The sequence below is a fragment of the Mustela nigripes genome, chromosome 13, assembly GCF_022355385.1.
Source record: "Mustela nigripes isolate SB6536 chromosome 13, MUSNIG.SB6536, whole genome shotgun sequence".
NCBI lineage: Eukaryota > Metazoa > Chordata > Mammalia > Carnivora > Mustelidae > Mustela > Mustela nigripes.
Window position 1 is genome coordinate 59,790,035 of NC_081569.1, and position 13,254 is coordinate 59,803,288.

The window sequence follows — 13,254 nt, forward strand, 5'->3', positions numbered from 1 at the left end:
ACATAGTATACTTTAATATATTGAAATTAAAGTTCTTTGTTGAGAAAAAAAAAAGAAAAAGAAAACAACAAATTACTTAAGTCAATTAAATCACTCCTTTTGGTCTGGATCTTCATTCAGTTGACAATTACTGCTAATAGTTAACTGATTTTTTTTTTTAAGATTTTATTTATTTGAGAGAGAGAGAGAGAGAGACAGGTAGTATGAGAGCAGGGAGAGGGAGAAGCAGGCTCTCTGCTGGGCAGGGAGCCCAACACAGGACTCCATCCCAGGACCCCAGGATCACGACCTGAACTGAAGGCAGAAGCTTAACCAACTGAACCACCCAGGCACCTCTATTTAACCTGTACTGAGCATCTTCTAGGTATAGGCATTGTGCTGAGTGATTTGCATAATATTCTCTAATATTCACAAAGCTACAGTTATACTTTTCTCATTTTACAAATGCAGAAACTGAAGCATGAGAAAGGTCATTCATGCAATTGTTTAATAAACTTTTATTAGTAAGTTATGACTGTCCCATGATGCTGGATCTCTCAGAGTAAATGCCCGGCAGGAGCCTCAGGAGCCACCGTCTAGAGTGTGCTCAATCATATGACCTCTGCCCCACCCCCATCCAGCTCTTCCTTCTCCTGGACAGTGGTGACACTGCCCCATCTGCCACATCTCCCCAGGAGTCTTCCTGAACCCTTCCTTCATCCCTACATCTAAGCTGTCGCTAAGTCCAGTGGGCTCTTCCTTGGAAATGTCTCCCTAGAGCTTTCCCACTCTATTCTCCAGGCTTGGGCCCTTTACCACTTCTCTGCTTCTGTCTCAGGTCTCCTACTCTCTGATGTAGACTCCACCCAAGCCACCACCCATTTTTTCTAGAACCCACATCAGATGATCTCATCCCCAGCCAAAGCCTTCCGATGGCCCATTGAATTGATTTCATAATCTGGCCACAACTGGTCCCATTTCCTATACTGCCCTCCTGCCTGATGCTCCAGCTCCCCAGCCCCTCAACTGGCACCGCTTGCAGGCCTATTCTCTTGGTTTTCTTGATGCTTGCCTAATGCCTTCTCTTTATTTTTCTTGGCCTTGGAAATCATGCATGCACTTCAAGTCTTAGGTCAAGTTCACCTCCTTTCATACACTATTCCTCTTTCTCCCCGGCCCAGCAGTCAGCCCTTGCCTATCTTGTGGCAACAACCACATTGACTGTGAGAGGTAGGAGCTGGTAGATCTGTATCCCCAGCTGTGAGTTCCCTGAGACACTTCAGTATTCTTGTGCTCGCTCAGGTTTGTCTGGGATGTTCTCCACAATCAGCCTCTGTTATATCAATGAAAAACGCCCATGCTTCTTAATTAAGGGTCAGCAAATGGCTGGGATAAGAAAAGCCGTTGCAGCTCTGATGGGGAAGTTGTGGTCTAGGGAGGCTGCATGGAGGAGGTGGACTTGGGAGTGACAGTCAGATTAAAGCTACATTTTGAGTTTCCTGAGCTTATGCTCTGTGTTGGACATTATACTATAGCAATGAAACTTCACCTAGATCACCTCATTTACTTTTCTATGAAAACCTACTACATAAGTATTACTGTATCTACAGTATTTCTGTAGATGAGGAAACCGAAGTTAACAGCATCACGTGTGCACAGTGTCCAACTAGAGAGTGATTGGGCAGGGATGAGAATGCTGGTCTTCTTCCTACTCCCAAGTCCAACATATGGATGGGAGAATGAGTATGCCAAGGAATCCTGCAGTGATCAGCTCAGCAGGGAGTGTGTATGGAGTCAGTGGTAAGCAAGGCCCAGGTAGGCCCCACCCTCTACATCCCAGAGAGCAGTGAAGCCCAGGACTGAGGGTTTGGGGACAGGGAGGAGGTAGCTGGAAGGACTCTGTGTCCCTGAGACACCCCTCCTATGCTGTCTGGCCCCCCACAGCGGGGGGGGGGGGGCATTTCTCTGCATGGTCCAGACTTGTGGAATCAGCTGTACCCTCTTCTCTTTGTCTTGCATTGAGAAATGGGGTGTGGTGTTTAACTCTTGGCATCTGCTTGTATTTTGAATGCTGCTTCCTGGTTTCCCCATTTCCTGGCCATGGGACCCTGTGGACAAACTCCTTCTCCCTTCGGAATGTCAGTTTCCGATTTCCTAGCATAGGGAAAAGAGCAGTATCTGCTCCAGAGCATTAGGGTAAGGGTAAAACGAAATAACAATGACCATTATGAACTTGGTGTGGTGCTTGGCACATTGTTGATACTCAGTAAATGTACCTTTTATTATTATCTGACCTTAGCCTGGGCCTATTTGTATTTCCCTGATGCACCCAGCAGGGGATCTGGGGTGGAGCCTCCTGCTCTGAGCCCGACAGCTCCCAAGCTGGGATCACTTTTCTCAGGGCAGAAACCTCTTGTCTTGCGGCTCACCCCTGGCAACTTCCCCTCTGGGATCTAGCCTGCCAAGCCCCACCCTTCGCGGGGAGAGAGGCTTTGCTTCTGCAGGTTCTGGACGGGAGAAGTGGGACCCGGGAACTACAGAAAGTTACTGTGTTCGGCCTAACTTGTGTCCCCGTCCCAGGCCAGGGCCAGTCCAGAAAGCCCTCGGTGTAGGCTGGTGAGGGTTCAGTCCTCTGTGCCTGGCAGGTTAGTTCAGCAAGAGTAGCGGGACCACACAATATGTGGCACAAACCGGGACGCTTCTGAGAGTAAAGGGGGCGCTTTTAGTCATTACGCCCAGGCTACATGTTAAAATCAGGATGGCAGTGACCCTGGCCCATAGCCCTATTTCAACAAGGTAGAGTCTGCAGGTCCCCGAAGGGAACAGGCTCTGTCTGGGTGGCCTAGGTGGGTGTAAGAGGGAAACCAAAACGGAGTGGCACTTTGTGAGCTTTGGACTCTCCACCAGTCTTCAAGGTAGGTCACTTGTCCTTCGTTCCTGCCAGGCTCTGCAGGTATTTGCCCCTCTGTGCTCCCACAGCGCTAAGACCATGTCCCTGGGTTAGCCTCACCAGGGCTGAGACTTTCCTCTGTTTTGTTCTCTGTTGAGCCGCCCCCAGAGCCTGGAATCGTGCCTGGCAGAGTGTATGCTCACTTTGGAACGAGTGAGGTTCTGAATAAATCCAACCATCGCTTTGCTAGCATTAATGATCTGTTTACTGGTCCATTGTCCCTGCTGGTTTATGACCTTCAAGGATGATATTGTACTTATCTCTGTGACTCCAGCACCCAGCCTAAGGCTAGGCAGGCAAAGAGTAAGGACGCTATTTTGAACTAGTGAATCGAAGCAGTCCTGCAGCCCTTAGCTGTGCTGGGTCTTTTCTGCCACCCATTCTGTCTCTCCTCATACCGAGGAGGCATTACGCAGCCGGTTCGAGGCAGGTTAGGTAGCTCTTGGCTTCCGTTGGCCAGGTGACCAGCTCTGTCACTTCCTGAAAGCTGGTGGGTTCCTAAATGTGGGAGAAGAGAGGCCAGAACTGGTTGCCTTGGCCTTGTGAAGATAGGATCAAGACTGCGACTTGGGGCGCCTGGGTGGCTCAGTGGGTTAAGCCTCTGCCTTCAGCTCAGGTCATGATCCCAGGGTCCTGGGATCGAGCCCCGCATCAGGCTTTCTGCTCTGCAGGGAGCCTGCTTCCTCCTCTCTCTGCCTGCCTCTCTGCCTACTTGTGATCTCTGTCTGTCAAATAAATAAGTAAAATCTTAAAAAAAAAAAAAAAAAAAAAAAAAAAAAGACTGCGACTAGACCGAGGAACGGGAGGTTCTCCTGAGGACCTAGGGCAGCGGCCTGTTTGGAGAGGTTGGAGCGGGAACTGGACACGGAGGCTGAGCGATCGTCTGAGGGAGGGAAGCCTGGGCACAAAAGGAGTCGGGAACTGGCTTCGAGGCTGGGGCTGAACTCCGCGGCCCGGTGGGGAAGGGCCTAAAAGAGCCAGGATTGCCCCCTGGCGTCAGAGCTCGGAACTGCACCCTGGAAGGAAGGGCCTGTATTCGGAGGAAGCCGCGGAGCATCCAGCGGGACCGCGCCTCTGACTTGTCCAGCGCTCCGCCTCCAGCCGAAAACTCCCGTAGAACTTCCGGCTCCCTCCCTCAAGAACCGTCTGGCCCAGGCCCTGCCCCGCCCCCCGCCCTCGCCCCGCCTCCCTCGCCCCGCCTCCTCCCCGCCCCCTCACTCCGCGCCCCGGAGTGGCAGGCCCTGCGCGAGTAAACGCTGGGCTCCAAGAACGGAAGTTACGTTATAGGCGCGCGTCCCGGGGGCGGGAGTCAGCTGAGCTGCCGGGGCGAGGTTGGGATCTTCTCGAATCGGCTAAGGGGAGCCAGTGATCTTTTGGGGTGCGGGAGCGGAGTGCGGGACTGCGCCAGATTCAAGGGGGAGGGCTCCCCAGTCTTCTCGCTTTATAAGGGGAGAGCGAGAAAATCCTCGGGATTTTAAAGAGGAGGAGTGGGCGGCGGATTGCCAAAATCTATCAACAGATTCTTGTCGAGGCTGGGGAGACGCAGTTTCCAATCCAGGGCGACGGGGATCCCTGGGGGGAACCCTGTTGTAATCCCTGGGCCCGGGAGGGAGCTCCCAGAGGCCGGGCACCATGGCGTCCATCCTGGATGAATACGAGGACTCCCTGTCCCGCTCAGCCGTCTTGCAGCCTGGCTGCCCCAGCGTGGGCATCCCCCACTCCGGTAAGGGAGGGGAGGGCGTCGCTCACCTGGCACCTGCTGGGGAGGATCGGGGAAGTAGCTCCAGGAGGTCCGGTTCACCGCTTAGAGGTGCAGTCCAGATCTAGGCCCCTGAATCTCCGCAGACTCTCTTGGCCCCCAGCTGGAGGATGGTCGAAGTTTGAAAGAGCAGCCTTGTGATCTAGGCCCTGCCACTAGGGTCCTAAGAGGAAACTGGAACCCAGATAAGGAAGTGGCTTGTCTACAGGGCCACAGTTGAGAGAACTGAGAATAAGCTCCAAGGCTTCAGCCAGAGCCTATGCTTTTCCTACCAGGCCCCTTCTGGAGGCGGGAAGAAGAGAGTGGTCCAAGAAAATGGTTGTAGGAGAGTATTGTAGAGGAAGGAAGACTGGTCCTAGAGGGAACTTTACTGGACAGTTATTTTAGGCCTTTACTAGATCTGGGTGCAGCCTGGTGTTGAGGGGAAATTTTTTAGAAAGTGAACAGGTTTGGCGGAGGGTTCCGAAGTGCTGGGATATTTTGTGCAATGGTAAAGACACGAGAGCAAAGGTGAGAGAGAAAGAAGCTTCAGTTTGATTGGCACTGTTCCCCGGGGCTTGCTCTTCCTACATTTTTCTGGAAACTCAGTGAGAGCATTACTGCATGGGCAGGGAGGAGGGGGGGGGTGATCTAGAATACTTTAGTTGAGCTGGGATTGCTGGGCCCAGGACTGATAAGGGAGAATATCCAACGCTTTCCCCACATTACTATTGGGAGCGGGTACATGACAGTGCAACAGCAATCCATGGGTTCAAAGAATCCACTCTTTATGGCTGTCAGAGGCGTGAAAGGAGCCCAGGACCCTAATGTAGAGGTGATTAGCAAACTACCTGATACATTGATATTAAGCTTTTAACCAAAGGCTTGGGGTAGGGATATGTTGAGAAGTTGAAGAGGAAACATTTTTGGTTGCCTCTCCTTGTCCTTCCTCCTCCACATTTTCCGTACCTAACGTTTAATTCCCTCCTTCCCTGTAGGGTATGTGAATGCCCAGCTAGAGAAGGAAGTGCCCATTTTCACGAAGCAGCGCATTGACTTTACCCCTTCTGAGCGAATTACCAGTCTTGTTGTCTCCTGCAATCAGCTCTGCATGAGCCTGGGCAAGGATACACTACTCCGGTGAGTGAGGGCCCAAAAGGCTTAGGAGCAGGGACTGAATTGGTGGTATCTGGGGCCCAATTAGTGACTAGGGCCTTTCTTTCACTCTGGACAGGTGAAACAGTAGATTTGGAAGTTTCCAAGAATATCCATTCCCAAAGAGAATTAATGCAGTGTAGTAGTAAAAATCAGGTAGACCTGGATCAGATCCCAACTCTCCCACTTACCAGCTAGGGAATATTGAGCAAGTCACCCAGTCTCTGAATGTGTCCCTTCACCTGTTAGAGATAGTACAACCCACACACTGGTCATATTGATCAGGGGAACTGTCTAGAGTCCTAAAATAAATCCACTGTAAATGGAAATAATATATCAGTAAAACTGGAAATACATACATACATACAAACATAAGTGGAAATAATGTATAACAAAAGTATCAGCAGAGTTGTTTATCCAGAATAATTATCAGAGATAAAACAGACCTAAGCCTCTATATCACAAAAAAAAAAAAAATTCAAAGTGGAATAAGCATATAAATATTAAAAGTAAATTGGATATTAGGACACCTGGGTGGCTCAATTGGTTAAGCGTCTGCCTTTGGCTCAGGTCATGATCCCAGGGTCCTAGGATTGGGCCCCGTGTCAGGCTCCCTGCTCAGCGGGAAGCCTGCTTCTCCCTCTCTGCTCCTTCCCCCGCCACTCACCCACCCCCAATAAATAAATAAATAAATAGAATCTTTAAAAATACAAAAATAAACAATATCAAAAGAATATTTAATGGGGATGCCTGGGTGGCTTAGTGAGTAAAGTGTCTGACTTTGATTTTGGCTCAGGTCATGATGTTGGGGTTGTAAAATTGAGCCCCATGTCAGGCTCTGTGCTGGGCACGGAGCCTGCTTCAGATTCTCTTTCCCTCCCCTGCCTCTCCCCCTTCCCTCTTTAAAAAAATAAGTTAATTAAGATAAAAAAAAATAAAAGAATACATAATAAATGTCTTTGTTCTTGGGCTGAAGGGAGATCTTCTTACTCAAGCTAGAAAATCCGCTAGGAAGAAGACAGATATATTTGACTACACAGTAATTGCTGTTATGACAAAAAAAAAAAAAAACTTTTGAGAGGCACCTGGTTGGCTCAGTAGGAAGAACATGGAACTTTTGATTCTGGGGTCCTGAGTTCGAGCCCTATGTTGGGTGTAGAGTGTACTTTAAAAAAAATAATACAGGGCACTTGAGTGACTCAGTTAGGTGTCTTTCTTGATTTGAGCTCAGTTCATGATCTCAGGGTTGTGAGATCAAGTCATGCATTGGACTGGGAATGGAGCCTGCTTAAGATTCTCTCACTCCCAGGGTGCTTCGGTGGCTCAGTTAGTGGAGCATCTGCTTTCAGCTCAGGTCATGATCCCAGGGTCCTGGAATTGAGCCCTGCATTGGGCTCCCTGCTCAGCAGGCAGTGTGCCACTCCCTCACCCTCTGCTGCTCCCCTGCTTGTGCTCTCTTTCTCTCTCTCTTTCCAAAAAAAAAAAGACTGTCTTTCTCCCTTTCCCTCTGTCCTTCCCTCCCGCCAATCATACACTCTCTGTCTCTCAAAATAAAGAAATAAAATAATAATTAACTTTTAAAAAAAAGCATTTGAATCAGGCACGATCAAAGATGGTGGGAAAAGGATGTTATTCCATGTAAGGCTATAGATTTTTTTAATCCTATTCCTTAAAAAGTCCTTAAAAACTAGTAAGAAAAAGGAAAGGGGAGGGCAAAGAGTATAAACCAATAGTTTACAGAAGAGGAAGTCTACATTTCTAGTAAACATCTAAATATATTTTCAACCTTTGGAAAATAACAACAAGGTACCATGCCTTTAACCTATCAGATTGACAGAAATTACAAACAGTAATTTTCACCATTTCACCAAACAATAATTTCACCATTTCACCCTATGGGACTGATGAAAAGACACAGGAATGGGCTTTGACACATTGCTGATGAAAGCATAAATTGCCACCATCTTTTGGAAGAGTAATCTGGAAGCATTATTTGTGGTAGGAAAAACTGGACGCACACTGAATGCCCATCAACAGGAAAATGATAAAATTATGATTGAGCCATAAAGAGACAGATTAGGCAGTTCTTGAAACTGTGAGACCTGTATCAGTTAACATGGTGGAACGTTCAGGAAATATTAAGTGAGAAAAGCAAGCTCTTAATATGCATATACGCACATATACATGACATGAAGAGATTTTTGTCAAAACATAAAAAACAGTGACAAAACAACTCTGTTGTAAGCCTGGAGAAAGACATTAAAATCAGTTTTGTCTGGAGAATGACAGGTTTGAGAAGAAAATCATTAATATACATCTTTGATTTGATTCTTTGGTTAGAATGAGGGTATAATTTGAAAAGAATTTAATAAGGGAAATATAAACAGGAGCTTTCCTCAAGGTTATCCTGAAGACTCATTGAGCTCTACTAGGTGAAGCTTGTGGCACGGTGCTAGGTATACAGAAAGTGCTCAGTAACCATTAGCTACTGTTTGTTGTCCGTTTTTACCCCAGCAGTGTGGGATACCCCTGCCAGTCTTCCCAGAAGCATTGCACCGCTACTGAGCAGAGGAAAAGACTTTTTGTTCAGTGACTTCTCAAAATGAGGTGGGGGAATTCTCAGAGCAGAGGGTTCTTAAGGAGGCCCTGTATGTATGTCAGAGTTCCCTTGGGATCATATGCCAAATTTTATGTGTGTACACAGATTTCAGGGCAGAGAGCCTGTGGCTTTCATCAGATTATAAAGAGGTGTGTGATTCCAAAAAAGGGTCTGCCTTCTCTGGAGTGATTCTGTGACTCTTATCTTGACAGCATTGACCTGGGCAAGGCCAATGAACCCAACCACGTGGAGCTGGGGCGCAAGGATGATGCCAAGGTTCACAAGATGTTTCTGGACCACACTGGTGAGTTGCGGGGTGGGATGGGGGGGGTGGAGGGAGGGTTGTCTGGGGTTGGACCGGTCGTTGAGGGGTGTGCAAGTCACCGCCCCGGCGCGTGGGATCAGAGAGTGGTGGGGGCAGGGAGGAGGCTGCCGGTGGGAATGGCTGCCTTCTGTAGGGTGCCATGCTCTCCCCCTTTCCAGGCTCTCACCTGCTGATTGCTCTGAGCAGCACTGAGGTCCTCTATGTGAACCGTAATGGGCAGAAGGTACGACCACTGGCACGCTGGAAGGGGCAGCTGGTGGAGAGTGTGGGCTGGAACAAGGCACTGGGCACCGAGAGCAGCACAGGTCCCATCCTGGTCGGCACCGCCCAAGGCCAGATCTTCGAAGCGGAGCTCTCAGCCAGCGAGGGTGGGCTTTTCGGCCCTGCGCCAGACCTCTACTTCCGCCCCTTGTACGTACTCAACGAAGAAGGGGGTCCAGCTCCTGTGTGTGCCCTTGAGGCCGAGCGAGGCCCTGATGGGCGTGGCTTTGTCATTGCCACCACCCGGCAGCGCCTCTTCCAGTTCATAGGGCGAGCGGCGGAGGGAGCCGAGGTTCAGGGCTTCTCTGGGCTCTTTGCTGCATACGCGGACCACCCACCCCCATTCCGTGAGTTCCCCAGCAGTCTGGGCTACAGTGAATTGGCCTTCTATACCCCCAAGTTGCGCTCTGCACCGCGGGCCTTCGCCTGGATGATGGGGGATGGCGTGTTGTATGGAGCCCTGGACTGCGGGCGTCCCGATTCCCTGCTGAGCGAGGAGCGAGTCTGGGAGTACCCAGAGGGGGTCGGTCCGGGAGCCAGCCCACCCCTGGCTATCGTCCTGACCCAGTTCCATTTCCTGCTGCTGTTGGCAGACCGCGTGGAGGCGGTGTGCACGCTGACAGGGCAGGTGGTGCTACGGGATCACTTCCTGGAGAAGTTTGGGCCCCTGAGGCACATGGTGAAGGACTCCTCCACAGGCCACCTGTGGGCCTACACCGAAAGGGCCGTCTTCCGCTACCACGTGCAGCGGGAGGCCCGGGACGTCTGGCGCACCTACCTGGACATGAACCGCTTCGACTTGGCCAAAGAGTACTGTCGAGAGCGGCCTGACTGCCTGGACACTGTCCTGGCCCGCGAGGCCGAGTTCTGCTTTCGCCAGCGTCGTTACCTGGAGAGCGCCCGCTGCTATGCCCTGACCCAGAGCTACTTTGAGGAGATTGCCCTGAAGTTCCTGGAGGCCCGTCAGGAGGAGGCCCTGGCTGAGTTCCTGCAGCGAAAACTGGCCGGTCTGAAGCCAGCCGAACGCACCCAGGCCACGCTGCTTACCACCTGGCTCACGGAGCTTTACCTGAGCCGACTCGGGGCGCTGCAGGGTGATCCTGAGGCTCTGAGCTTATACCGGGAGACCCGGGAGCGCTTCCGGTCCTTCCTCAGCAGCCCCCGCCACAAGGAGTGGCTCTTCGCCAGCCGGGCCTCCATCCACGAGCTGCTGGCCAGCCACGGGGACACGGAGCACATGGTGTACTTCGCTGTGATCATGCAGGATTACGAGCGCGTGGTGGCATACCACTGCCAGCACGAGGCCTACGAGGAGGCCCTGGCTGTTCTCGCTCGCCACCGTGACCCCCAGCTCTTCTACAAGTTCTCGCCCATCCTCATCCGTCACATTCCTCGCCAGCTGGTGGACGCTTGGATTGAGATGGGCAGCCGGTTGGATGCCCGGCAGCTCATCCCTGCGCTGGTGAACTACAGCCAGGGTGGCGAGGCCCAGCAGGTGAGCCAGGCCACCCGATACATGGAGTTCTGCGTCAATGTGCTCGGGGAGACGGAGCAGGCGATTCACAATTACCTGCTGTCGCTGTATGCCCGCAGCCAGCCGGCCTCGCTGCTGGCATACCTGGAGCAGGCAGGCGCCAGCCCACACCGCGTGCATTACGACCTCAAGTACGCACTGCGGCTCTGTGCAGAGCATGGCCACCACCGTGCCTGCGTTCACGTCTACAAGGTCCTGGAGCTGTACGAGGAGGCTGTGGACCTGGCCCTACAGGTGAGCCGATGAGTTTCTACCCCATCCACGATGGGGTCCTGTAGAGCCCTGGTGTCAGATGTTGAGGGTTTGGAGTTGGGGGGTGTCCTGTGGCTAGAGGGTGCTGGCTTCTGTGGAGAGGAGCTGTGGTACAGAGGTTAGAAACAAGGATCCGAGATCAGGGTTTGGAATCTGGTTCTGCCGCTTGCTGGGCTGTGTGACCTCAGACTGATTTCTGACCCTCTCTCTTTGCCCCAGATCGTTGGGCCGCAAATGGCATAATGTTCTAGTTACTTCCCTCCTAAGGTGGATGAGAGTAGCATATAGGAAAAGGGCTCAGAACAGTGCCAAACATACTGCTAGTGGATTGCGTTACAGTCACTACAGCTGGAGGGGAGAGGGCTGAGGTATGTTTCTTAATCACGAGTTACCACTTGCAGAGGATCACAGGAAGTGCTGTTTAAAATGTGAATCCGGGGCACCTGGGTGGCTCAGTGGGTTAAGCCTCTGCCTTCAGCTCAGGTCATGATCTCAAGGTCCTGGGATCGAGCCCCGCATCGGGCTGTCTGCTCAACGGCGAGCCTGCTTCCCTCTCTCTCTCTGCCTGCCTCTCTGCCTACTTGTGATCTCTGTCTGTCAAATAAATATAAAAATAAAATCTTTAAAATGTGAATCCCTGGGTCTGGACCCAGGACTTAACTGAATCAAAGTCTGAGGGCGGGGCCCAAAAACCTGTATTTTGAATATGCTCCCCATTTGCCAACATCAGTGTTTCCCTCAACCGAAAGTAGCTTTTACAAAGCAGTGCCGGGGACAGACACATCACTGAGACAGGTTCCTCTTGGGGCTTCTCCCAGGGCCCAGGTTCACCCTGGGCATCTTTGTCTCCCCTAGTCTGTCCCAGTCTCTACTCTCGACCCCTACTGCTCGCGATCTCCCTGCAGGTGGATGTGGACCTGGCCAAGCAGTGTGCGGACTTGCCGGAGGATGACGAGGAGCTGCGTAAGAAGCTGTGGCTGAAGATCGCTCGGCACGTGGTGCAGGAGGAGGAGGATGTGCAGACGGCCATGGCCTGCCTGGCCAGCTGCCCCCTGCTCAAGATCGAGGACGTGCTGCCCTTCTTTCCGGACTTTGTCACCATCGACCACTTCAAGGAGGCCATCTGCAGCTCTCTCAAGGCCTACAACTACCACATTCAGGAGCTACAGCGGGAGATGGAAGAGGCCACAGCCAGCGCCCAGCGTATCCGGCGAGACCTGCAGGAGCTGCGGGGCCGCTACGGCACAGTGGAGCCCCAGGACAAGTGTGCCACCTGCGACTTCCCCCTGCTCAACCGCCCTTTTTACCTTTTCCTCTGCGGCCACATGTTCCATGCTGACTGCTTGCTGCAGGCCGTGCGGCCTGGCCTGCCGGCCTACAAGCAGGCCCGGCTTGAGGAGTTGCAGCGGAAGTTGGGAGCTGCTCCAGCCCCTGCCAAGGGCTCTACCCGCACCAAGGAAGCCGAGGCAGGGGCTGCCGCGGCAGGGCCTAGTCGGGAACAGCTCAAGGCTGACCTCGATGAACTGGTGGCCGCCGAGTGCGTGTACTGTGGGGAGCTGATGATCCGCTCCATTGACCGGCCCTTCATTGACCCCCAGCGCTATGAGGAGGAGCACCTCAGCTGGCTGTAGGAAGGAGGGTGTCAGCCCGCTGGGTGGGCAGGTGGTCTGGGGCACGGCTGCCCCCTCTTGGGAAGACCACATCATGGTACACGCTAAGTTGCCTGGAGACCGCTGGGCCATGACGGTGTTGTGGAGAGTGGAATTAGAGCTGTCGCTTGCGAGGTGTCATCTGTGAGCACGTTCTGCCGCTGTCCGTGCTTCTCTTGAGAGCTGCTCTTAAACTGGGCCATCTGCCTGCCTCCCAAGAGAGGGCCTCAGCCTGGAGGAGTCAGAATTCTGACCCTGTCGCAGTCCGCCCTCCATCTAACAGCCCTGTTTTCCTCTCCACGGCCCACAGACCTCCTGTTCACCTTCTAGAGTGAGAGTACCGTTCTTCTTTTCCTCTGTGACCCTTCTTCCTCAGAGGACAGCCTCTCCTGTGTCTGCCCCTCGGTCCCAGAGTGAAAAGGCAGCCCCTCTGCATCTTGGGCACGGAGGGTGGGGAAGGAGGTGCCGGTGTACACCTTCTAGGGCTCTGGGTGAGGGTGCCCTGGGGCAGAGGGCCTCCTGGGGGTGGGGGAAATGGTGATGGGGGTGGGGCGCATTAAACAGCCTGCACTGCACTGGGGGCTCTTAAGTTGATCGCTTTGTGTCCATGCTAGCCTGAGGGGTGTGTGGGTTTTCTCCAGGGGTGCTGCAGTGCCACAGGGTGGCTACTAGAAGCCTGAACACTTTCCAGCCTTGGCCCTCACTCCTTTGTCTGGAGATGTGACAGTTTTGTCATTGTTGTGATTTTTCTCACTTTCTTGTACCGAGACTCCATCCTCTCTGGCTCTAGGCTTCAGCTGGGCTTGATGATG

General features: G+C 52.4%; 1 protein-coding gene across 1 annotated transcript; it reads left to right on the plus strand.

Annotated features, from left to right (window-relative positions):
- Positions 1-4,218: 4,218 nt before the first annotated feature.
- On the plus strand, positions 4,219-12,978 carry VPS18 (VPS18 core subunit of CORVET and HOPS complexes). Its single transcript, XM_059372551.1, has 5 exons — positions 4,219-4,652; positions 5,666-5,807; positions 8,634-8,725; positions 8,905-10,775; positions 11,699-12,978. The coding sequence occupies exons 1-5, from the start codon at positions 4,562-4,564 to the stop codon at positions 12,422-12,424; spliced, it is 2,922 nt and encodes a 973-aa protein (XP_059228534.1). The 5' UTR covers positions 4,219-4,561; the 3' UTR covers positions 12,425-12,978.
- Positions 12,979-13,254: the final 276 nt, after the last annotated feature.

What these genes read in the sequence shown, in the direction of transcription:
- VPS18 (XM_059372551.1), top strand. Translation starts at nt 4,562, where the DNA reads ATGGCGTCCATCCTGGATGAATACGAGGACTCCCTGTCCCGCTCAGCC. An exon ending in CGTGGGCATCCCCCACTCCG is followed by an intron (nt 4,653 to 5,665) that starts GTAAGGGAGGGG and finishes CCTTCCCTGTAG; the next exon opens with GGTATGTGAATGCCCAGCTA. An exon ending in GGCAAGGATACACTACTCCG is followed by an intron (nt 5,808 to 8,633) that starts GTGAGTGAGGGC and finishes TTATCTTGACAG; the next exon opens with CATTGACCTGGGCAAGGCCA.